Here is a 23759-nt window from a genome sequence, read left to right as displayed (position 1 = left end):
AGATTTTTATGATACATTGTATGAACATGGATCCTTTAGTCATTTACACAAAGCAAACATTAGACCAGATAGAGATGTATCCGTAAGAAGGGGACTTTCTACTTTGAATAGTCCTGAATTATGTTTAGCTGTTCCCGTAGATCCGCCAATTTAAGATTTACTTTGGCTGTAATTTAACAGGTCGATAAACATTTAAAAAAACAAACTTATCAGAGTTTTTGCATCATAAGAATGAAGTTACTGTTTTAGTAAAGAAACATTTGTTGGTTGTCATGATCTTCGCCATTAAAGAATCAAACATAAAAAGAGGACAGAAGGGAGATAAACCAGCTTCAAATCCTAGCATATTCACTGACAGAAGATGCTGAGCGTTTTAAGTTGCTAACTAATTATACTTGTGTTAAAATATAGCATATTGAAGTGTTCAACCAGATCGAAACAACTGGAACAACCTCTGCACCAAGTTAAAACGACACAGAAAGAAGGTGAATTGTTGACCAACAAGATCATGCTATGTCTGGTTTGCATATATATTTATTTTCCTTGCAGAATCCATGAAATGGACATGGTACAGAAGATCAATAAAGCTGCTAAAATAATCAGAGATGAAAAACAAGCAGCACATACAGTGACCAAATGATTAAAGTCACTGATATGTCACTGTCATCACTGTTATACACTCAAACCACTGGTGTCAACAGTGGTTTCTTGTTAAAGTGAGCTTCTAGGTTTCCGATCACAAGATCAGCCATCGCGTTTCTGGTCTCCACAGTTCCACTCCCAACATGGGGCAGCAGGACTACATTATCAAGACCAAACAACTCCTCGGGCACATGAGGTTCATTCTCAAAGACATCAAGACCTGCACCAGCTATCCGACCTTCAACAAGAGCAGATACCAATTCAGGTTCATCTATGTGTGGGCCCCTCCCAATGTTGATCAGAAACCCCTTAGGACCTAGAGCATCAAGGACTTCACGGTTAATGATGTGGCGGGTTTCTTCTGTTAATGGGCAGGCCACAATCAGTATCTGACAGTCAGAAGCCAATTCAACAACACTGGGAAAGTACTTGTATTTCGATTCTGGTTTCTGTGATCTGGAATAGTAACTAATGGGGCAATTAAATGCTTCAGCTCTCTTAGCAATTGCTGTGCCGATTCTTCCAAGACCTATGATTCCAACTTTTTTGCCACTAAACTGCAAGATTGAAAGTTAAAGATGAATAACCATAGTCTAATTCTGTGTGATTTTCTGGGTGGGCCAGAGAATCCAAGTTAAGAAAGCAAACTAAGTTTATGTAGCTAAATGCATTGAGCTACAGTAAATGTGAAATAGATTGTCAGCAAGACAGCCACATAATGTAGCCAAAGGAAACAAAGAGTAGCAAACGAAGTTTATATAGCTAAACGCATTGAACTCTTTTTTTCCTTTTGGAGAGATAAAGGGAAACAAAGAATTCAGCAAATCATCATCGAAGGAGATTATTAACTAAGCAGTCTGATGTAATCTTTACATAATGTAGCCTATATTACAGCAATACAGCCACATTGTCAGGTTTATGTGCTTATCTGCATGCTGAAAGTTAAGGAACCTGCAGGCTGTAGCTTCCTCAGTTTGGCTCTAAACAATTCATTAGCCAAGTGACATAACCGTGTGGGGTAGGCAAGTTAACGACCTCACTTAGGAGCAAACTCCAGATGTTATCGGCCATATATAATATCTCAATCTTAGCCATTTCTAAAATATAGATATGTTTCAGACTTCATTAAAAATATATACCAGGGTGGCAATGCTAACCCTTTTACTTATATCAACTTTAGATAAACTCCTGCACAATGGCAAACTTCAGAATTTCTTTTGGGAAGTCACTTACAGCCCTAATCGTCTACAACTTAATCGTTTCAAGATAAAGTGTAAAAGTTATCAACTTTAGTCTCCGATCCCTATGAGGGAGAGGTAGTGCTTGGTTGGGGGTTTAAGAGGGTGGCAATGATAACGGTAAGGATTAAAGGTGGCTGATAGACTATAATACTATGAGTCATTACCTAAAAGTAAGTACTGGAGCATTACATAGAAATCTGGGAAGAATAAAAACAACTTCCCGTCATTCTCTGTCCAGCTAAAACTAACCACGTTCAAACAAGCATGCTTTTATGAGTCCCCTGTGCAAATGATATCTAAGCACCAATTGACCAGAACAAATATAGAGGCAAAAATGAAAGTCTAGGAAACGACTGAAAAGAACTCAAAAAATACAGGTTAGGCTGCATACATCTGAGCGAAAGGCTTGACTTTCCCTGTTTAACCCGAATAGGGACCCCTATTTGTCTACCCGTTTATATCCTATTCGTCGCAAACGCTGACACCTATTCTAACACATCCTCAAGGACAAACTTTTTAGAGTATATGTTAGGTATAGTTAATACCACCATTCATTTAATATAAATACCATACCAATATATGGCCATCTCTACAAGGTTTTCATTATTCTAAATGCCATACGCCCATACATGAAACCATTTTCACACACACACTAACTGACTAACCGAAATGAACTCGCATTCAAACTCATATCTCCAAGGGTAAACATATCGAAAGAAAAAAAAAATCATATGTAATGCAAAGAATATAGAGATAGATATACAGAGTATAGATAGATGTAATGAGAAAAATGGAAGTAGTGGTGACAGCGCCTGGTACCTTAGTAGTCAATTTAAAGTCACCTTTTTTCCACAAGCCATTTCTAACATATCGATCACTCTCACAAATCCCTCTTAACGTGGCTAAAATCAAACCAATAGCCAAATCAGCCACGTCATCAGTCAACACATCAGGTGTGTTTGTGACTCTGATCCCTTTCTCCTTACAATACCCCAAATCTACTTTATCCAACCCAACACTAAAACTCGACACGATTTCCAGAGCGGGCAACGAGTCGATGAGTTCTCGGTCAGCGCCGACGTTGGCGTTCCCGACAACGGCTCGGATGGAAGCGGAATTGTGTTTGAAGAAGTCGGGTTTGTTTTGGATGGTCCAGAGACGGAAGAGGTTGAAACGGGCGTCGAGTTGTTGTTCGAGGTATGAAGACATTGGGAATGTCATTACCACACCCATGGATTCCATACTGGTCCGTTTGACTGATTGGCTATGCTGGTTTTGACCGACTGATTGGCTTACTAATAAACAGATGATTCAGGGACGAGGATGTTTTGTTTTTCTTCTAAAAGTTGCAAACTATTGGTTTACTTTTATTTTTATTTTATATTTATGTGGATTAAATTTGATAGGGAAAAATACCACGAGTAATAATCAGACAAAACTTTCTAAGTTGATATGCTTTTTATATGTACAAGAAGTTTAAGTATTCATCCAAAATGTTCAAACCAAATATTTATTTGGAATTTCGTTTCTATCCAATCACAACTTTTTTTAGGGACCGACTAATTTGCATAGTGTTTTTTAAGACATTTGGTCAAATATTTTTAATATATGAAGAAATTAAAAATCAGAATGGATGAGATAATATAAGATAGAATTAATACTTTAATGGATTTTAATTTGTTTGTGTTTGATTGACTAAGATCAAATAAAATTATAATACTCATAATATGTATTTAATGATAATAGTAATAATCAATGAATTTGTATTTTAAGTAATAATACTAAACTTTTATCAATAATAATAAAAATAATTGATAGATATTTTTTTAAATATAAGCAATAATACTTACATAAATTTATAAATACTAAAAATTTGTTTTTACCAATAATTTTAGTTTCATTGTAATTTTTAAAATTTTATCCAATTTATTTAAAATTTCGAATTTCTTCCTTGGATCGAATTGGAAAGATTACCATTTTTTTCTTTAATATATCAAACAGTTTTATTCTCCTTAAATAAACAAGATATGACATGAATTCACATTTTAATCATCTAAGTTTTAAAGAATTTTACGAACCAAACCTCTTCAATGAATTCTTTTTCAACAATTTCAGTTGTTAAAGTTAAATCAAACAATACATATTTTTAAAGAATAACTTAGTAAATCTTATATTTAAAACTTAGTAATTTACATAGAAATATAAGACAAATAGACAACAAGTTTTGCCGCCGCTCCTTTTTGTATAGCAAACTAAAAGATTTAAAAACTACATTCATATATTGTGACATCATAACATTCATATATATCTGTAATAAAAATAAGTTAACTGTAAGTGTTGATATAAAAAAATTCTCAATTCCGTCAAAAACGAAATATGAGTGATTCAGACATAGGTAGTTATGCATTTACTTAAAAATGAATAGCTTGTTTTTATAAAAAAAACATCTTACAAAAAAAGGTGTGTTGTACATTTTTTTTTAACTAACTACGGAGTATGTTAGTTAACAAATCATATAGTATATACCAAACAAATTCCAAATCATGGTCATGTCAAGTAAGTATGCAAATTCGATCAATTAAGTAAGGTAATCGAACCTTGGTAGTCAGCTTGAAATCACCCTTTTTCCATAATCCAGCCTTAACATAGCGATCAGATTCACAAATCCGTCTTAACGTGGCTAATATCAAACCAATGGCGATATCAGCAACATCATCGGTCAACACATCAGGCGTGTTGGTAACTCTAATCCCTTTCTCCTTACAATACCCCAAATCTATCTTGTCTAACCCAACACTGAAACTTGACACGATTTCCACACCGGGTAACGAGTCGATAAACTCGCGGTCCGTAGGAACGACTGGGTTAGTAACCACGGCTCGGATGTCACGTTTGTTCTCCTCTTCCTTAAACAAGTCTTCTTTTTGATCAGCTGGAAAGTTCCAAAGGCGAATAAGATTAAAACGCTTGTCGAGTTCTTGTTCGAGGTAAGAATTAATCGGGTTCGTCTGGAGTACAGTGATGGCTTCCATGATCTATCAAGGAAAGTTGGCTGGTTGGTTTGGCCTTTTCGGGCTTATTGAGATCGCCTGGCCTCTGGTTCTCTTTTTAAATGTTAATAAAAGTTTGATTTAACAAGTCTTGTTTAGAATCAAAATAAAATTAGATACACAAAAAACACATGGGTATTACAAAAAACTACCATGTAAAACAAACGATTGCCGAATAGGCTTATTAAATATAGTGGGAGTAGAAAATGACTTCTATAAGATTTTCCAAAAATTTAAAAAACGAATATTACCCACCACATATAATTATTCAACCACTTATCCAAATATACAACCACCATCGGTTTCATGATTGAAACAGATTTTTTACCTTCAAATGACGAGAACAAAGTATTCATTCGATAGATAAAAAAAAGTTTTTTATTTAAATACATTTCGGGTAATATTAATTATATCAGTCCTGCAATGTTGACTTAGTTATTTGCAAATTTGTTTCATTTGTAATCTCATCTAGCAATTGCGAGAATTATCTTTTCATGTTGCTGAAGTCATACACTTGGGGCATACTATGTCACAAGAAAGACTGTTACTTTAACCTTAACACCGACATTGACAATAATATCGATTGAGAGCCACGGCCCACGAGTATATGTTGCAAATGTTTAACCACCAATATTTCATCTAAGAAATACTCGTACAAGAAAAGTAATTTGAAATAAGGGCAAAATTTCAAGGTGACCAGTAGAATTTACATGTTGTAGCTTGTAACATAACGATTAACGACATAGTTGTTGTTGACTTATTGTATATACTAATTACATGTTTTCTTTTCAAAATTGAATTTCTTTATACACATTTGAACTTCACGTCTTATAGGACTTATTATGTGATATCGCTATAGGGCATCAGAAACCATTAAATGACGATAGATTATAAACCACAACCAACCGCAGAAAAAAAGAGTTGAAAAGGACTCAAACCCGGCTGTTGGACATGTGCAATTACTTCGGCTTGACTAGTTCATATATATAGTATTCTTTTGAACCATGCTTAGCTCAATCCAATCGAAGGTCGAATGTATCATGCTCATACATATATAAAAAACATAAGGTCTACATAACAACCGGCTAACATAAAAGTCAAACCTATGGTCCTATTTCCAAAACCAACTAGGTTAATCGCAACACTAACACGTCACTTTCACTCTGGGTCGGATATGCTCTGATTGAAAGTTGAAATTAAAAAAAGAAAAAAATAAAGAAGCTATAAAATATACTACGAGTATATTTTTCACTTCATGTGACAAAAATCGGGGTTCATGTTAAGCCAGGTTGGATTGATTTATGTGAGAAGTAAAGATAATCGAATGGGCTAGTGATTCGTCAATGATTATGATTATAATTTGCGGGTTAAAAAGGTTATTACATTGAATACGTCTATCTTAATCATTCTCTCTTTTTTTTTTATATATATATGAAGGATAACAATTGAATATCTAGCATTTTTTTTAGTTGTTGTAAAGTAACGAATAATCAAATTTTTAAATTTTGTAATATTCTGTTTGAATTAGTTAATGCTTTCTTGATTTTAAAGTTAGTGTTAAGTTAAACAAAATCCACAGGCCAAAAAACAAACATTAATGTGGCATATGTTTATTCTCTTAAGACTCTGATTTCCTTTTGATTCTCACTTTCCATGCAAACCACCATCTTTTCATCCTTGCTAATAATCCTTTCCATTTTTGTTTCTCCAAAAATAAATCTTTCTCTGGTGAAATCAATAAAAATCTCCAAAACAAAGATAAACCTGTTTGCATAGGTTTATATATATCTCTCCCTCTTTTTCATCTACCTCTATAAGGACAAGAAAAAATTAAAAAAAAAGTTGTTCATTCTTTTCATTGGTTTGTCTTCATTTTCAATTTATAAACCTCGCTGCTCGAATTCATCAAAATGGTTCGAGCAGCCGAGGAAGAGCAAAATATGAATGCTGAATTAGGTGATGAAGGCACCACTACAAACAATGATGGCAAATATTCAGGTATTTGGCATTTGTAGGCATATTGCATTCCATTAGATGCTATTTTTGGATTGATTGAATTCAATTAACTTTCAGATATGGAGATGATGAAGGAGAAGTTCGCGAAATTGCTTCTAGGTGAGGATATGTCTGGCGGAGGAAAAGGTGTTTCGTCAGCTTTGGCTTTGTCAAATGCCATTACAAATTTAGCAGGTATTATATGCATTTGAATTTTTCAATTTTGCTTACTATATGATATGGTTTTACAAATATTTAATTGTACATTTCTTGATTCAATTAATATAGCTTCTGTTTTCGGGGAACAATCAAGGTTAGAACCTATGCCACCAGAACGACAAGCAAGGTGGCGAAGGGAAATGGATTGGCTATTATCTGTAACCGATCACATCGTTGAATTTGTGGCATCAAAACAAAACACAAACGGCGTAAACATGGAGGTAGCCTTTCTCTTTATATGTTGCCTATAACTGTATATGCATTGTTTCTGAACAATATATGGGACAAAGGAATTTGATATGTGATTTGGGTTGAATTCCATTCTTTAATGTTGACCAACATTTTTATAAGGGCCAAGTTGTTAATATAATAGGTAATGGTTACAAGGCAACGAAGCGACCTCCACATGAACATTCCTGCATTAAGGAAGCTTGACGCGATGCTCATTGTAAGATTACCAGCCTTATGCTTTACTTAGCAAACCCAAACTTGGTGTGATTTTGAGAAGAACTCGTATCATAGATGTGGCAATGTTGACCAAGGTCAAAATTTATTTCTGATGGGTCAAGTGGGTAACATTATTGTAAGCAGCTAAGAGGTATCACCTTTGGTGGCATAATATACTTTTGTACAAATGTTAAGTATGATTCACGTTGGATGGGTTAAGCAGTTTAAAGTTGCCAAATGACTCGGTTTATATTTTGGACAAATGTGTTTCAGGTCAACCCGAACAGGTGCAACTCAACCCATTTAAAAAGTTACAATTTTGATACCTAACCGCCCAACCTACCCATTTTGCCACTTCTATGGCTAGTTTTACATTTTCTGTTCGATTGTGTGTGATTTGATCATATGACCAGGAATGCCTAGATAACTTCAAAGGAGATCATGAGTTTACTTATGCATCTAAAAATGACAATGAAGCAAAAAGTATGAAAAAGAGGGAAGAGGATAAATGGTGGTTACCAACTCCAAAGGTTCCCCCGGATGGTTTATCTGACGCTACAAGGAAATGGTTGCAGTTTCAAAAAGACTCAGTTCACCAAGTGCTTAAAGCAGCCTTGGCCATTAACGCCCAGATTCTAATGGAGATGGAGGTTCCAGAAAGCTATACTGAAACCCTTCCAAAGGTATCTTGTATCAAAATATGAAATAGTTCTAGTAGAGTTGGATATTGATGAAACATAGAGATGGCAATGTCAACTTACTTAGTTGTATATAGGTCAATTTGGTTACATGTTATCCCTAACAGGTAAAGTGCAAATGAGTCAAACGGGGTGAATGTCGCCCATAGCCCCATAGTCTATTTTTGAATGCATACAACCTCCTAAATTATCTATATTCAAAATTCCTTGTGAAGGTATTGTTTTCGTAATCATAGTTAAATGTTCATACAAGAAACTGTTATTGTGTCAACCCGACCTGTACAAAATCAGAACTGTTTCAATCCCAACCCATTACTAGACATGCCAATACTGCCACCGCTAATGAAAATATGGATTATTGATTGTTTGTGTTTCCTTCTTGATTATGGCAGAATGGACGTGCAAGCTTGGGAGACTATATCTATAAAAGTATAACCGTTGAGCACTTTGATCCTGAGAACTTCCTTTTATCCATGGATTTGACAACAGATCATAAAATAGTTGACCTCAAGAGTAGAATCGAGGCATCTGTGGTAATATGGAAAAGGAAGGTGTCTGCTAAAGATGGACGGTCTGGATGGAGTTCAGGTGTCAGTTTGGAAAAGAGAGAACAATTTGGAGATAGAGCAGAGACAATCTTACTAATACTTAAACAGCGCTACCCTGGCATTCCTCAAACTACTCTAGAAATCAGCAAAATTGAACACAATAGAGTAAGAAATTTCCTAACCTTATATATATATGCAGTGTTTTATAGATTTTGGGAATTATCGGCTCGGTCTCAAGAGTATTAAAAGAATCCTAACAGATCATATTGTTGCTATGTTCTTAATGCCAAAGGATGTTGGACATGCTATTCTTGAGAGCTATTCAAGAATACTAGAGAGCTTGGCTCACAAAGTATTATCACGTATAGAAGATGTACAACATGCAGATGTTCTTACACAAAGTCCATCTTCGCGGAGTTTGAAGATGAACTCTCTTAAAGATTCAGTTAGGTTATCAACATCAGGTAAATTCCCAATCTTAATAGTAAGCAAATATTTGTAGTTGATTCTACCACATCACACCATTGTAAGAAGTAGCACCAATGCTTGAAATATAAGTCTTGAAAAAGGAACCAAACATACTTACAAAGTGTGGCAAAGATACATTTAACACATACTAAATTGTTTCTTGTTGTTGATCAGATTAGATTTTGCCACGTGGACCAAGCTTTGGTTTCTGTTGTGGGCCCTTCACAATCGGCAACACATCTCCTGTAGCGGTGGCGCTGAAGTAAGCAAGGGTTGATCCACCTCCCAATATCAAAAACTTGAGTAGCAATCCTCTCTTGGTAAAAGGTGCAGCGAATGTCTCGAAAAACTTGCTCTGCAATTTAAAATTTTGATCAAAATGTACATCATCAAAAATAGATATACAAAAGTGTACAACTATAACTACTCATATACATAGTGTACAAATGTACAATATACATCTAATAAAGAAGGGTTATAGAATCTTAGTCCTATGTGAAAGTGTGAATTAAGTCACAGGAAACTAATAACTTAAATTAATACAATCTCAAATGATGCTATAGGATGTACAGAGTAGCATTTTTGTTAATGTGGCAGCTTAGATGGAAGTAGCAATATATGAAAGTTTATCTACACATGGCAGAATCATTTTAAGTTGGATTTAGACTAAGGTTAAATACAATGTCTAGATACTCTATATATCCTGTCATGGTACTGTGAATAATAGTAATAAAAGTTACCTTTCAAAAAAAATATATATATATATATCCTGTCATGGAAAGTCTACTTACTAGTGAAACAATTTTTCCTGATATTTTTACTACTTTGTGAAACATTCAACATGTAATTATGTAAATCACTCTATATAAAATACCTGAAGTGGGTTGTAAGGAGAAGGAGCATCTGAACCATAGACATCCCATTCACCAGTAGTGTTGCCCAAGTCTTCCAAATCAAAGTAGACACTTTTGTCACCATATTTAGCCACCACAGCACCAGCTCTGTATATATATATATTCAATCCAAAACAAATAAACCCATATAAAACTGACTCATTTCAATGCAAATCAATAATAATAATAATAATAATAAACTAGCTAGATATGTGTATGTGCGCACCTGAATGATGTGGGCTTGAGGCTGGCTCGAGCAGGCTTGAGGTTAAGCTTGGTTCCAGCTAGAGAACTGCCACCAAGACCCTTAATGGTGGTGGGTGTGAATGTTGCAAGAGATGCCATTGCTTTAACTAAAAAATGATAATTTTATGGAAGCTTTGACAAAGTCTGTTTGTGATTGTGAATCGAAATGATGAATGAATGATAGTATATGGAGTGGAGAATGAACAGTAGATGGTATGGTGGGGTCTTGCTAATTTAGTTGCATGGATGTTAGCATGCCATGTAGGATATAGTGTTTAAAGTGAGAGATATGGCATCCACCCATTGATTGGTTGAAGATATACAGATAAGCCTATCTCATATTCTCATCATGGTGATTATTGGATACTTATATTATAGAGTTTTTCAAACTCTTGCTTAAAAATGATATACGGAGTATATAATTAAGAGTGGTTAAATAATATTAATGGAGTTGGTGACTCATTGATAAGGTATATATACTTTGATTTTTTCCATCGGTATATTCTCGAATAGACATTCGAGTTAGTTTAAGAATAACAATGAATAAATTCTCCCTTTTTTAATATATAAAAAAAGTAGTTAAAAGAATATTTTTAACTTTTACTAGACAAAGCAATAGGAGTAAGCTCATTCATTCATACTTTCATAGTATTAAAATTGTTTGACCTACAAAAGCCAATTGTTTGATGATGATTGTCATGCTATTTGAATGGCGTGAGAAGTAACATGACTATTATATGTGTCATGCTATTCTCGATCTATACATACAATATGATACATCTAGGCTGATGGTTAATACACATTTTGTTAAATGAAATTGGTATATAAACAAACAATGTAACATTGTAAGTTTGTAAATTAATAAATAGTTGTGATTTTAATTGAGATTATCCGTCATCTCTACTTTACGAAAATTACCCCATCTTCCATTTTAAAAGTGTTACGAAATTACCCCATCTTCCATTTTAAAAGTGTTACGCAATAGTTAGTCGGGAAAGTACGGAATTGTCCTTAATGAACACTCTATATGAAAACAGTTTTTATAAATTATTCAATTTATCTTAATTATTTACATTCTAAGTAATTATCTTCTAAAATATTTTTGTTACCACCTTTATATCAATCTACACCACACAACGCCGTCACCATCATTAATATTCGATGTCATCACCACCCGCCGCCAACATCATCAAACCGATGTTGCTGTCATCATCATTGTTTTGTGCGAGCTGAGTAACATGTTATAAGATTTAATGAAAATATGTTAAATGTGTGTCTTGAAAATGTTTTTTTAAAAGTTAATGCTCACAAACTTTGTACATTATATATATCTTTACTACTACTCGAAACTAATTTTTCACTTTGGTTTTAGGTGGAACTCATATAGACGCAATTTGATGGTATTCTTTTATGTCTAACTTAAAAAAGACCACCGTAACAAACCTAGGGCTGTATCACACAATATCACAAAAAACCCAATCCCCAAATCCCCAAATACATACATACATTCATCCTCTACACTCTCTTATCCAATCCAATCCAATCCAATCCAAAACCATGTCCCTCCTTCATCTCCAACTCCCAATTTCCCAACTCAAATCCCTCACACTCTCCACTTCTTTCCTTCATGGCTCCACCACCATCCCCGCCGCACCATCCCCAACCACCACCACCCACTTGCGCCGTCCCACTTGCCTCCCACCAATCCGGGCCATGAGGTCCCTTCAAGGCCGTGTAATCAACACCGTAAACGACAAAACAGTGAGTGTGGAAGTCACCCGTTTGGCCCCACACCCCAAGTACAAGAGAAGGGTTAGGAAGAAGAAGAAGTTTCAAGCACATGACCCCGAAAACCAATTTGAAATTGGGGATATTGTTCAGCTTGAAAAATGTAAACCCATTAGCAAGATGAAGACTTTTTTGGCTATTCCTGTTCCCAAACGAAATACCCCCAAAAAGACGCAAGAGGATCTCGGCATTCCCTTGGAATCTGATTCTAGTGAGACTGTTTAGAATAATGCCTGTTTGATGTTTTTTTTTGTGTGTGTTGTTGTTAAGGTTGTAATGTGATGCTTATGATTTGATTATCAATGTTGGTGAGGAATTTGTGTTATTTTTGTGATTATGTAAACTCACTTTGTGTTTGATCAGAGGTCATGGTTCGATCCTCATTCCATGCAAAGGTTAGAGGCTTTTTCTACCATTTAGGTAGAAACTGGAAGCAACCTCTCTACTTAGATAGAGGTAAGGTTTGCCTACATCTTAACTTCCGTCAAGGTAGTAGGGCTCAAAACCCGCAGAAGGCGGCACTGAGCAGTTACTTACTTACTTTGTGTTTGATCAAGTGAATTTTTAGAAATGACTGCATTATTATTTACTAGCTATATGCCTTTACAAAATACATAACGATGAAGTGATTGCTTTTAATTTAGTTAGGGACATCTGTATTTTTAGTATTATTTCTGTGTATCTAAATTAGTTCAAAACAAATTCATCCCCAACGCAACATACATTTAGATTGTAGGCCTAAGATTCTGGTTAGGGATGTATACTAAGGGGTTAAGTATTATAAAACAACTATTAAAGTAAAACAAATATAATAAGATCTTGACCCTTAGATCATAGTTAAATTGATGCACGAAGATTCATGAAGCAATTGATGTACGATGATATTTATGATGCACAGTGATTTCTACTCATGTAAAGCCTATTGTTTTATTTATTTTACTTTAATATTTGTTTTATTTTACCTAAAACCTGTATACTAATGTTATTGTGAGTTTTATCTCTAGAACTAGAATTCAGTTTTGGAACCGAGTTTTCACAATTGTTTGGTCAATTGTCATAGTTATTAGTCGTGTTTTTAATATCAACACATCATATGACAAGGTCGTATGATGCGATCCATATTTGTTAAGAGGTGGCTTTAGAAAAAGAAGGTAATCAACGCACAAACCATTTCATATACCACAAGTCAACAACTACGTCCGTTACATGACTTATGAGTCTCCATTCCATTCTGCTTTCCTGTGATGATTCACAATCAAAACTAAAATCATATATAACTTTATCTTTTTGTAATAGTAGAAGCCCGAATCAATAAGATGGTTTTCACATATTTCCTAACTCGAGCCAGTCCAACATGTTATGTATCCATTTTGTTGTTGTAATGAAGGAGCTATATTCAGAATAGTGAAAGTGAACGCTAATCCAAATATTACCATAGTCCTTAACGTATCTTTTGTTCTTGCTTCGAAACAGAAGATCAAGCCTTTAAGTATACTTTGTTGTTTTGTTGTGTATGAATATTATTATTGATTTTAGTTTAACAAGAAATGATTTTTCTCAAGTTACGCTAATCGATAAAGGTTTTTGTATACTCGTGCTTCACTGCGAGTATAAAACCGACATATATAGATCTTAGCCCAAAAAGTACAAACCGGTAACTTTATTTAAAAAATAATATAAAAATAAATAAACAGATTTAATTAGCAACTAATACCTGATGCAGGAAGGAATTGAGTGTTATTTTTTTACTTAAATTGCAACTAATGAGGAGGTTGGGCCACTATTGATTTTGAACAAAAAATGGAGATGCGGGGGATCGAACCCCGTGCCTCTCGCATGCAAAGCGAGCGCTCTACCATTTGAGCTACATCCCCATGTTATCCCCCCTCGTATGATAGTTTTAAAAACAGTAACACACACTCTAATCATATAATCGTTGCTAGCGTGCACCGTAAAAAGATTTTCACTTTGTATAAAATTGAGCTGTTTCTCAGTTAATTTTCACAGACGAAAACTAAAAATCATCCTACCTATTCATATTCACATTCATCAATACGAGTATATATTTTATGACTGCAATTCCTTTTTCGTTTTATACATATACTACACTGATGATATGTACTTACTATTTGTAATAATTATTATATAAAAGGTGTAAGATCCCAGTCATCTAACGCAAAATCCGCTGAGAGATTTGTTTATTTCGCCCCTACTGCTAATCTCATCTGTTCTGTTCGTTAGCAGTCCAATTCATTCATTAATTAACGATTTACTCTTAACTACATATAAATTGTATGTAGTTTTAGATCCACATCGTTCTCACCTATTTCATCTCTTAAGTTATCTACTTTTTTTTTTTTTTAAATATCTTTTTGATGCATTTGATCTGTGTAGTTAATTAGGATAATATTCAATTAGTTGAGATAATTATATAGCTATCAAGTTATATAGATAGATTATTATTATTATTTAGAGAAGGAGGAGGAGGAGGAGGAAAATGGCTTGGTTTAGTGGGAAGGTTTCATTAGGAAACTTTCCGGATTTCTCCGAAGCTGTTAGTAAGATCAGTGAGGGTGTTAAATCTATCGAAAAGAATTTCGACAATGCCCTCGGCTTAGAACAAGATGCAGAAACCGATAATAATAATAATCTTCCTGCTTCTTCCACTTCTCAAGGTAATTTACTTAACTTTCTTCAATTTACTTAAATCGTTTACTTTTACTCGTTTCATCCGGTGTCGTGATCCTAATCCACCCATTTTCATATTTGTATAAGACTCAACATTGTGAATGTGTGATGCTACATTTGAATATATGTAATATGTTGATTTGTTCATGTTTGGTTATCAATAACTAATTTGGTTAGTTTTGTTTTATTCGTATGACCCGTTACCGTAATAAATATAACCCACATTTTTGTTTAAACGTGTTGAATTTTTTTACTGTTATGTTGTTTGATGATAGTGTATGTGTTTTATCAAAGGTTCAGGGTTATGGTCTACGGATTTAATGTCATTTATGGGTCAGAAAGATGATAATGATGATGATGATAATGATGAGGATGGTGTAAAGCCGTCTGAGAATGTTGGATCTGAGGAAATCCATGAATCTTCAAGTACTCCGTTATCGTCATCTAGGGAACGCGAGATGGATGGGACTGGTGATCAAGGTGATGCTACACATGAAGAAGGTGATCTAAAGGTGGAAACTTTGAAGGCTGTAGAGGGACAGGAAGCAAAGGATATGGTTTTGGTTTCAGAGGAAGCACATTGCGGGAAGGAAAAGTCGGTCGACGGGAATGTTATTATCGATGAGCAAGTGGATAAAGTTGTGGATGATAGTGCCGTGGATGTAAATGTTTTATTACCCGAGGAAGCTTCGGGTGTTGTTGAAGAGCTTAGTGCAGTTGATCATGCTGAGCGCTTAGAGTTTCCTGACCAGAACCCAACGGAACACGGCCAAACGAGTTCTGAAGATCAAGTTTCAGTTATTGCTCTTGAGAAAACTGAGGTGGGCCCGATTCTTCTTGATTTGCAACAGAGTGAAGACGAATCAAAGAGACAACAAGAAGCAGAGATTAAGCAGGAAGTTTCTGCAGTGGAGACGGTGGAGTCTTCGTCGGATGTGGTGGATGGAGGCAAACCAAGTTTACAAGTTTCGGATGATGCTCCTGAGATTGTTTGTGAGATGGTTTCAAATGCTACTGAACATCAAGCTGGTGTTAACGAGCAAGGGTCAAGTTTGGAAAGAATTTTGCCCGACAATGCAGATTCCATGGCTGAGTTGGAGAAGGTGAAGAGGGATATGAAGTTGATGGAAACTGCACTTTTAGGAGCTGCTAGACAAGCTCAGGTACCTAAACATTAACTTCTACACTCAGTTCTGTGCACCATATATTACCTTAGTTACCAATTGGCATGTGTTAAAAAGTGACTTGAGTACATTTAATATTATGTATCGCCTGCTGCCTTTTTGCTTTTAGTTTTCACATCAATCCTATCAATTACAAATACCAATTAGCTCTATATCTACTAACACAGACATCAAGCAAGGGGTCGGTTTATGCATAATATCGTAGTTGGAACTATAACTTATTGGGAAATTCACATTTGGTATGAAAATGATACTTTAGGTAGAGATTTCTATCTTTCTTGTCATTTGATTATTTACATACTATTTCTGTTAGTTATTTGTGCTCTTTCTGGATATAACATCATTTACCATGTTATTGGCACGGAAGTGACAATTAGACTAAGTTAGCACATACATAAATGGTATTTCTGGTACATTCGATTTTAGTAACTCATTCCACCAGGTTTCATCTTCAGTTTTGTATTTTATGATCATCTTAAGCTAGAAGCTGAAATACCTGCATAACCTATTGATACCTTTATTAGTTGTTTCTAAGAAGATAATATGGCTTGTAATCTTTTCAGCATCATTATTGGTGCATACTAGGCTTGTTCCTGCACAAAGAGGGGGCTTACAGGGTGGCTGTTTCAGGTGGTGGTGGTGGTGCAAGAGAGGATGGTTGGTAACACTGATAGAGAGAAAGACGAGGTGGAGGGTGTTTGGTAACATGGATATAATGAAGGATGAGGTGGCGGTTGTATGCTAACTTTTAAAACACAAATGACGAGGGGACACATGTTATTGGCAGTGTTGAATTTTAATATGGAGAGGTGGGGGTTGATTGATGTATTATGTATCTACTTATAACTTTAGTGCTGCTGCATACAGATACTTCACAATTTTTTAAAACGAATATACTGGCGTTTATTTTCTCTTCTATATTTCGGTGCTTATTGATGCATTCCATGACACAATTAGGTCTTTTGTTGCTAGTTATTATCACTGGCAAGTTACATAGAATAAAGTGAATGGGATAGAAGAATTCAATAGCTTTTTATTGTTTTCGTAATATATAAGCCATTGTGATCAACCACTTGCTAGTTTTAGGATTAATGCTCTTTTTCTGTTTATTATTCTTGGGATCATATCCATTTTTATATGTGATGTCAGGCAAAAGCTGATGAAATAGCAAAGCTGATGAATGAGAATGAGCAGCTCAAGTCTTTGCTCGAGGATCAAAGGGTATGTACAAGTTTATTGTTATCGATATAGAACTTAGGATTCAAGCTAAATAGCTTTTGCCAAAAGAAACGTATGATGATGTAACAATTTACTTATATGTGTGTGTGTGTCTGTGTGTATGATTATGCAATTACACTCTCATATTCGATGCTGACTGGTTGATTCCCACCCATGGTGTTCAATCTTTGTGTTTATGCTTATTAGCTTGTTTCTTCAAATGATGATGAGTTTTATTAGCATCAGTGTTTTAGCATAACTGCCTGTAGAGATTGCGTCCGTAAAGTTAAACTTTTAGATGTTCTCTTTCTTGTGCGCTTACTGTTGCCTTCTAGATTGAAATTGTTTTTATTAAACAGAGAAAATCAAATGAGGCTGAAGTCGAGTCGTTACGAGAAGAGTATCATCAAAGGGTGTCCACTCTTGAAAGAAAGGTAAACTATTTGTTTGTTTTTAATTCTTTTTGATACTTTGATCTCTTTAATGTTATTGATTAAATTAATAGAGGTTTCCAAATTTAACCCTCAGCTTCAATTATATAGGTTTATGCTCTCACAAGGGAAAGAGATACCTTACGTAGAGAGCAAAATAAAAAGAGTGATGCCGCTGCACTTCTAAAGGAAAAAGATGAAATCATCACCCAAGTTATGGCAGAAGGTAAATATTTCGAATCTTTTTTAAATTTCACAGGTCACATCTTATCCTTGTTTTCACCAATGGTCACTTGTAAACACATTTACAACTTTTAGAAAATATTAGATATGAAATTACTCCTTTTCGTTCAATCAGGTGAAGAGCTGTCCAAGAAACAAGCTGCTCAAGAATCCACAATTAGGAAATTACGTGCACAGGTATAAGCTTGAGTAAACCACCAGTTGGCAGTTTCCAATAGAAACCAAAACTGTCAATTTGCATTGTTAATGTTTTTTCATTTGTTGTGTGTTTCTAGATTAGAGAGTTTGAAGAAGAGAAAAAAGGATTGATAACTAAGCTACAGGTAACCATAGTCTTTAACCCTTTCGATGACTTATAGTTGTCAATTAGTTAGCTCAAGTCCTCAAATGCACATTAGAAAATGTTCTCAAAAATATGTTACATACCCTAGAATTATGGTCTGATATATGGATCCTGACCATTCTTTTGTTGATTCTATCTCACATGCCATATTCATTTCCTTCAAAAATCTGTTACAAAGTTTCTCATCTTAAAATTTAATATTATATCTTTCAGAGTCATACAAATTTGCGCAGGTTGAATGGTGTTTCAGGTTGGTTTGACCCAAAACACTTTCTGTTCAAAAACGTACTGTACTTTATATGAATAATTAATGTGGAAAAATTAAAAATGATAATACAAAAACTATTATTCCAATAACAATCTTATAATTGGAATAAAATGATCTAGTTAGTTACATGCATTTAAGTTACATCCAGGCCTACATTCGACCCATTTGACTTTTTGAAGATCATACATACATGAAATGACCCATTCATAAGCTAATGGATCAGATTTGCCACCTTTATACATATATATCATTTGCGGTAACTTGCTAGGTTGAAGAGAACAAGGTTGAAAGTATAAAGAAGGACAAGGCAGCTACAGAAAAGCTGCTGCAAGAAACAATAGAGAAAAACCAGGCTGAACTTGCAACTCAAAAAGAATTTTACACAAATGCTTTAAGTGCAGCCAAAGAAGCCGAAGCATTAGCAGAGTCACGGGCAAATGATGAAGCCCGGATTGAACTAGAAAGTCGCCTGAAAGAAGCACAGGAGCGTGAAGTTATGCTAGTTCAAACTTTAGAAGAATTAAGGCAAACTCTGAGCAGAAAGGAGCAGCAGGTTTGCATTTTGTACCCCAGATTTGTGATTTCTTTTTTGGTCGGTGACGTTGGCTATTTGTATTATTTTTGTGTTTGTTGCAGGCAGCGTTTAGAGAAGATATGCTGAGGAGGGACATTGAGGATCTTCAAAAACGATACCAAGTGTGTTCGGCTTTAAAATCAATTTTCATCTCTTCTGTTTTTTTTATTTTTATTTTTTAATTACTTCACAACTTTATACAAAAATCTGTATTTTGGGTCTTCAGGAAAGTGAGCGTCGTCGTGAAGAATCGATTACACAAGTTCCTGAATCTACTAAGCCTCTTATGAGGCAGATAGAGGCTATTCAGGTTAGTTTCCTTTTTGCCTTGTTAACAGTGGCAGATCCAGAACTTTAATAAGACGGGGGCCTGATTATTATTTTTTTTTAAATGCCCTGAAACCAAAGACTTATAATACCATAGTATAAAAATATATGTAACATAATAATATAGTTCGTACATTTGTTTTAGAATGACACTCTATCCTAACCCTATCCAGGACTTTCAAAACGCTATTAATAATCTACCCTTATAATTTTTTTTAAAAGTTTATCTTTGGTTAAGAATTACCAAATATGACGATTCATTTTCTACGCTAATGTAACGCGTTAATTGGGTTTTTTTTTTTTTGCTTGTAACCAGTTTCCATCCATCTTTTTCTTTATTATATGATTCGAAATAGAAACATTGTGTAAGAAAGTAAGACTCTTTGCTACTAGAGTATTTAGAGGTAATTAATATTAATTATAATATTAATAGAGTTTTAAGATGGACAAATTGTGCTGAACATATAATACGTAGTAAAACAAAAAGTTGGTTGGGCTGTTTAGTGAATAAGTGAACAGTTGACACTTTTTCAAAATAGAGGGTAAAAAAGTATATTTAATGATTTACAATCCTATTAAATATTCGGTAAACATATAAAGAGGTGGACCACCCTTCTTCCCCGTCTATCTCGTTCTTTCTTGATTCTCTGTAACAAAAATCTTTATACATCAAACCATACATCTCTGTTACGAATCTACAACACGAAATATGATATGATTACCTGTTTGTTTCTAGATTTGACGGCTGACCCTGTTTTGAGTAGTATTTTGGGTTGGGGCTTAACATAAAAAGAAAAAAAAATTCAAAGAAAAACTTGGTGTTGAGGGTGGGGTGGTGACCACCCTAGTAGTGAACTCCATCCGCCACTGCTTGTTAAGGTTTCCAATCTTTGCCTTGTTTAGATTATTTAATAAGCTGTTTCCTTGGTAATAGGAAGCAAATGCTAGAAAGGCAGAAGCTTGGAATGCCGTGGAGAGATCTTTGAACTTAAGGCTTCAGGTCCTACATATGATTGTAATATCTTGTTGAATTTGTTTTTCATCCTTCTTTTATTGGCGTTGCTAATATTTAAATTAACAGGAAGCAGAGGCAAAAGCCGAAGGAGCAGAGGAAAGAGAGCGTGCTGTCAACGAACGATTATCACAAACATCATCTCGCATAAATGTTTTAGAAGCTCAGGTGCTGCTCTTTGTCGTTTAGGTTTATCTCTTTTTGATGGAGACCAATAATGGTCCGATTATCCATTAGTAAGATTACTAATGATAATAAATACTGATAATATGTGGCAGATATCATGTTTGAGAACTGAGCAAACACAACTAACGAGGTCCCTTGAAAAAGAAAGACAAAGAGCCGCAGAAAGCAGGCAGGATTACTTGGCACTAAAAGAAGAGGCCGATACTCATGAAGGTCATGTCAATCAGCTGAAAGATGAGATAAGGGAACTGAAGCAAAAACATAAGCAAGAGCTCCACGAAGCATTGACCCATCGTGAACTTTTGCTGCAGGTACCATATGTCATTTATCTATAAAATATCTTTTGTTAGAATATTTTCTGGAACAAAAATAGTCGTGAACGGTAACCAAAAGTGCACCATATTCCCAAACCTTCTTTACCAAAATCAACAAGTCAATAAATTATGTTGATGCTGCTGACAGGATATCGAACGTGAAAAAACTGCTCGGTTGGAACTTGAAAAGGCCGCTTATCTTCAATCTTCAGCTGTCGTTGAGCAAAATCCAATGGCCAGAACGAAATCTTCATTTGAGAATGGTAAAATTGCTATTAATGTATTATAAATTATGTGTTTTTCTAAGTTGTATCTTATATGACTTAAGATTTATTGTTGACTTTTCATGTATAGGTTTGAGTCGTAGACTCTCTAGTGCTAGTAGTTTGAGTAGTATGGAGGAAAGTTTTTACCTGCAGGCATCTTTAGACTCGTCTGATACTCTCTCAGAAAGGAGAAATCCCGGAGAGGCTACCATGAGTTCATATCATTTAAAAAGCAAAACACCAAATGCCTTTGAAGCTGCCCTGCGCCAAAAGGAGGGGGAACTTGCATCTTATATGAGTAGACTGGTAAATTTCATCCTACATGACTCGTAACATTTTCTTGCAAATGTACAAACATGTTTACGATAATATACAAGACACATTCTAGTTTATAGTAATGATGTTCGTTAATTACCTTTAGGCGTCCATGGAATCTATCAGGGACTCTCTTGCTGAAGAATTGGTCAAAATGACTGCAGAGGTACATTTTCTGATCTAATTTTTATTGGCACTTCTAGAAATCCAATAATTGTAACAACAGACTGTGCACATTAGAGTATTAATTGTGGAGTATGAATTTGTGTTCAGTGCGAAAAACTACGGTCAGAAGTGTCTCAGCTTCCTGGAATGAAGGCAGAGCTGGAAGCACTAAGACGCAGGCACGCTGCTGCATTGGAATTGATGGGTGAACGGGACGAGGAGGTACGTTTGACCAGTTCCCTTTTTTTGCTATTTTTTAATTGAGCTATTTGACCTTTATGGGCCGAAAGAGCCACTTCTGTATAAATGACGCATATGGTTTACTCCATGTAGCTTGAAGAGCTTCGGGCTGACATAGTAGATTTGAAGGAGATGTACAGAGAACAAGTAAACATTCTTGTAAATAAGGTATCTCATTTGAAACTACTTGCAAACTACATTTCAAGTGTAAAGTGTACATCCCTAGCAAAAATATTCAAAAATATCAAATATGTATGTGCTTGTCTTAATTTCTCTAACTTTTTGTGTTTTGTAGATCCAAGTAATGACTTAATCAAGTGGTGCTGCTCAAAGGGGAGGTGTCATTACTGAAGGTGCTTATATTGTAGCCGAAAAACCATATATATACATTATTACCAGAAGTATACTGATTTAGTTTTAGTGTTTTACCCTTCTTTCCCCTTCATGAATAATCTTTGACAAATACTCCATTGGTCTTTTTTTTGGGTGATATTCTGTTGTAACTTCAGCCGATTTAAGATGCAAATTTTAATACAAGATGAATATGTCTTATGGTTTTCCAATTAAGTGGAAAAATTATGAATAGATACTATATTACTATTTCAGTATTTCCTGTTCAACCAATCAAAGATTGCGGAAAAATCATTCTCTTATAAGACTATTCGTGACCGTTCACCATTTTATCTACACTTTTTTCCTGCTAAATCAACATTACCTTCTCATTTCTTCAACCTTCTACTTTTTCTCATAACCATTCACTTATCATTTAGTCTCCATTTTTATTTAATTAAAAACACAATACATTTAATCAATATGTAAAAATGGACCATACATTTTATCTTTTTAAATAGGTGATCATAATCACCTTCCGCCTTCCTTCACTCATCACCTACATCTCTTCACCATTTACCCTTTTCACCTTTACCTTTCATTTACCTCTTTCATTTACCTTTACAAATGCTAAGAGAATAAACAAAACAAAACATGAGGGGAAAAAAACGATGTGCAACTTGTGAAAGGTTCCACATGAGGGGAAAAAACGATGTGCAACTTGTGAAAGGTTGAGGTAATAATTTCGTAAGTTTTGTTTGTCAAGCAATTTGTTTATGACTATTAGTAACTGTTCACCTTTTCACTTATACTTTTTTCCTGTCACATCAGCATCACCTTTTCACCTCTTTCATCTTTTATTTTTCTTCTTAATCATTCACCTATTATTTGGTCCCCACTTTTTTTTTAATTAAAAATCCAATACATTTTCCTTACACAATATATTGCAAAAGATTCTCATTGGCCCACTAATTTGTCATCTTTCAGCAGGTGAATGCATTGGCCTAGCCATCTTCACCTTTATATTTAACCAATGTATCATAAAGCTTTCACCTGTTAACCTACCTATTTTACCTATAGCTTTCACCTACTCTTAAAAGTGTTCTGACAAAAGAAGTTCCTAAATCACATACTAATAAAAGTGATTTATCTAAAAGTTGTTGGAGCTTACTAAAAAATAAATTCTTCATCACCCTTTAATAAGTTATATTCATAGTTATGGATATTATTTTTTTTAGCTTTCAATTTATGCCAATATGTCATTATGTTTGATCCAAGTAGAAGTGGGACTCAAATTGATGGTTTTGCCAATTGGGTTATTGATCTTACGACATTGTATCGATACTAAAAATAAAGTATCAATACTAAAAAAATAAATAAATAAAGGGTGTAACGCGCGGAGCTTGATTTGGAGATGGGC

The 23759-nt window shown here is 34.7% G+C and overlaps 5 protein-coding genes and 1 non-coding gene across 8 annotated transcripts; 3 read left to right on the top strand and 3 right to left on the bottom strand.

The window, feature by feature from the left end:
• Positions 1–490: 490 nt before the first annotated feature.
• On the bottom strand, positions 491–5055 carry LOC122595340 (glyoxylate/hydroxypyruvate/pyruvate reductase 2KGR). 2 transcript variants are annotated; one of them, XM_043767685.1, is made up of 2 exons: positions 4481–5055; positions 491–1199 (listed from the first exon to the last, which is right to left on the bottom strand). In XM_043767685.1, the coding sequence occupies exons 1-2, from the start codon at positions 4913–4915 to the stop codon at positions 681–683; spliced, it is 954 nt and encodes a 317-aa protein (XP_043623620.1). In that variant the 5' UTR covers positions 4916–5055; the 3' UTR covers positions 491–680. The 2 variants fall into 2 exon arrangements, with proteins under 2 accessions (XP_043623620.1, XP_043623621.1); XM_043767686.1 differs by lacking the exon at positions 4481–5055 and adding an exon at positions 2703–3252.
• Positions 5056–7008: 1953 nt separating this feature from the next.
• LOC122597685 (rop guanine nucleotide exchange factor 12-like) lies at positions 7009–9342 on the top strand. The gene is made up of 6 exons (XM_043770257.1): positions 7009–7123; positions 7217–7368; positions 7521–7595; positions 8008–8277; positions 8685–9005; positions 9133–9342. Exons 1-6 carry the CDS (start codon positions 7009–7011, stop codon positions 9340–9342), a joined length of 1143 nt encoding a protein of 380 aa, XP_043626192.1.
• A 22-nt stretch (positions 9343–9364) lies between these two features.
• LOC122595341 (photosystem I reaction center subunit VI-1, chloroplastic-like) lies at positions 9365–10619 on the bottom strand. Its single transcript, XM_043767688.1, has 3 exons — positions 10428–10619; positions 10183–10309; positions 9365–9663 (listed from the first exon to the last, which is right to left on the bottom strand). Exons 1-3 carry the CDS (start codon positions 10544–10546, stop codon positions 9484–9486), a joined length of 426 nt encoding a protein of 141 aa, XP_043623623.1. The 5' UTR covers positions 10547–10619; the 3' UTR covers positions 9365–9483.
• Positions 10620–11872: 1253 nt separating this feature from the next.
• Positions 11873–12560, top strand: LOC122595505 (30S ribosomal protein S17, chloroplastic). The gene has a single exon (XM_043767873.1). The coding sequence runs from the start codon at positions 12005–12007 to the stop codon at positions 12458–12460; it is 456 nt and encodes a 151-aa protein (XP_043623808.1). The 5' UTR covers positions 11873–12004; the 3' UTR covers positions 12461–12560.
• A 1476-nt stretch (positions 12561–14036) lies between these two features.
• On the bottom strand, positions 14037–14109 carry TRNAA-UGC. Its single transcript has one exon. It is a non-coding gene; the product is annotated as a tRNA-Ala (tRNA).
• Positions 14110–14614: 505 nt separating this feature from the next.
• LOC122595467 (golgin candidate 5) lies at positions 14615–22572 on the top strand. Of its 2 annotated transcripts, none has more exons than XM_043767832.1 (19): positions 14615–14910; positions 15224–16086; positions 17257–17328; positions 17685–17759; positions 17868–17982; positions 18115–18176; positions 18275–18322; positions 18879–19163; positions 19247–19306; positions 19411–19494; positions 20446–20511; positions 20593–20691; positions 20802–21020; positions 21172–21286; positions 21378–21595; positions 21711–21770; positions 21878–21991; positions 22103–22177; positions 22305–22572. In XM_043767832.1, exons 1-19 carry the CDS (start codon positions 14733–14735, stop codon positions 22320–22322), a joined length of 2826 nt encoding a protein of 941 aa, XP_043623767.1. In that variant the 5' UTR covers positions 14615–14732; the 3' UTR covers positions 22323–22572. The 2 variants fall into 2 exon arrangements, with proteins under 2 accessions (XP_043623767.1, XP_043623766.1); XM_043767831.1 differs by having other exon boundaries at positions 15218–16086.
• Positions 22573–23759: the final 1187 nt, after the last annotated feature.

The sequence above is a fragment of the Erigeron canadensis genome, chromosome 4, assembly GCF_010389155.1.
Source record: "Erigeron canadensis isolate Cc75 chromosome 4, C_canadensis_v1, whole genome shotgun sequence".
Taxonomy (NCBI): domain Eukaryota; kingdom Viridiplantae; phylum Streptophyta; class Magnoliopsida; order Asterales; family Asteraceae; genus Erigeron; species Erigeron canadensis.
This window is presented reverse-complemented; position numbering and strand designations above follow the sequence as displayed.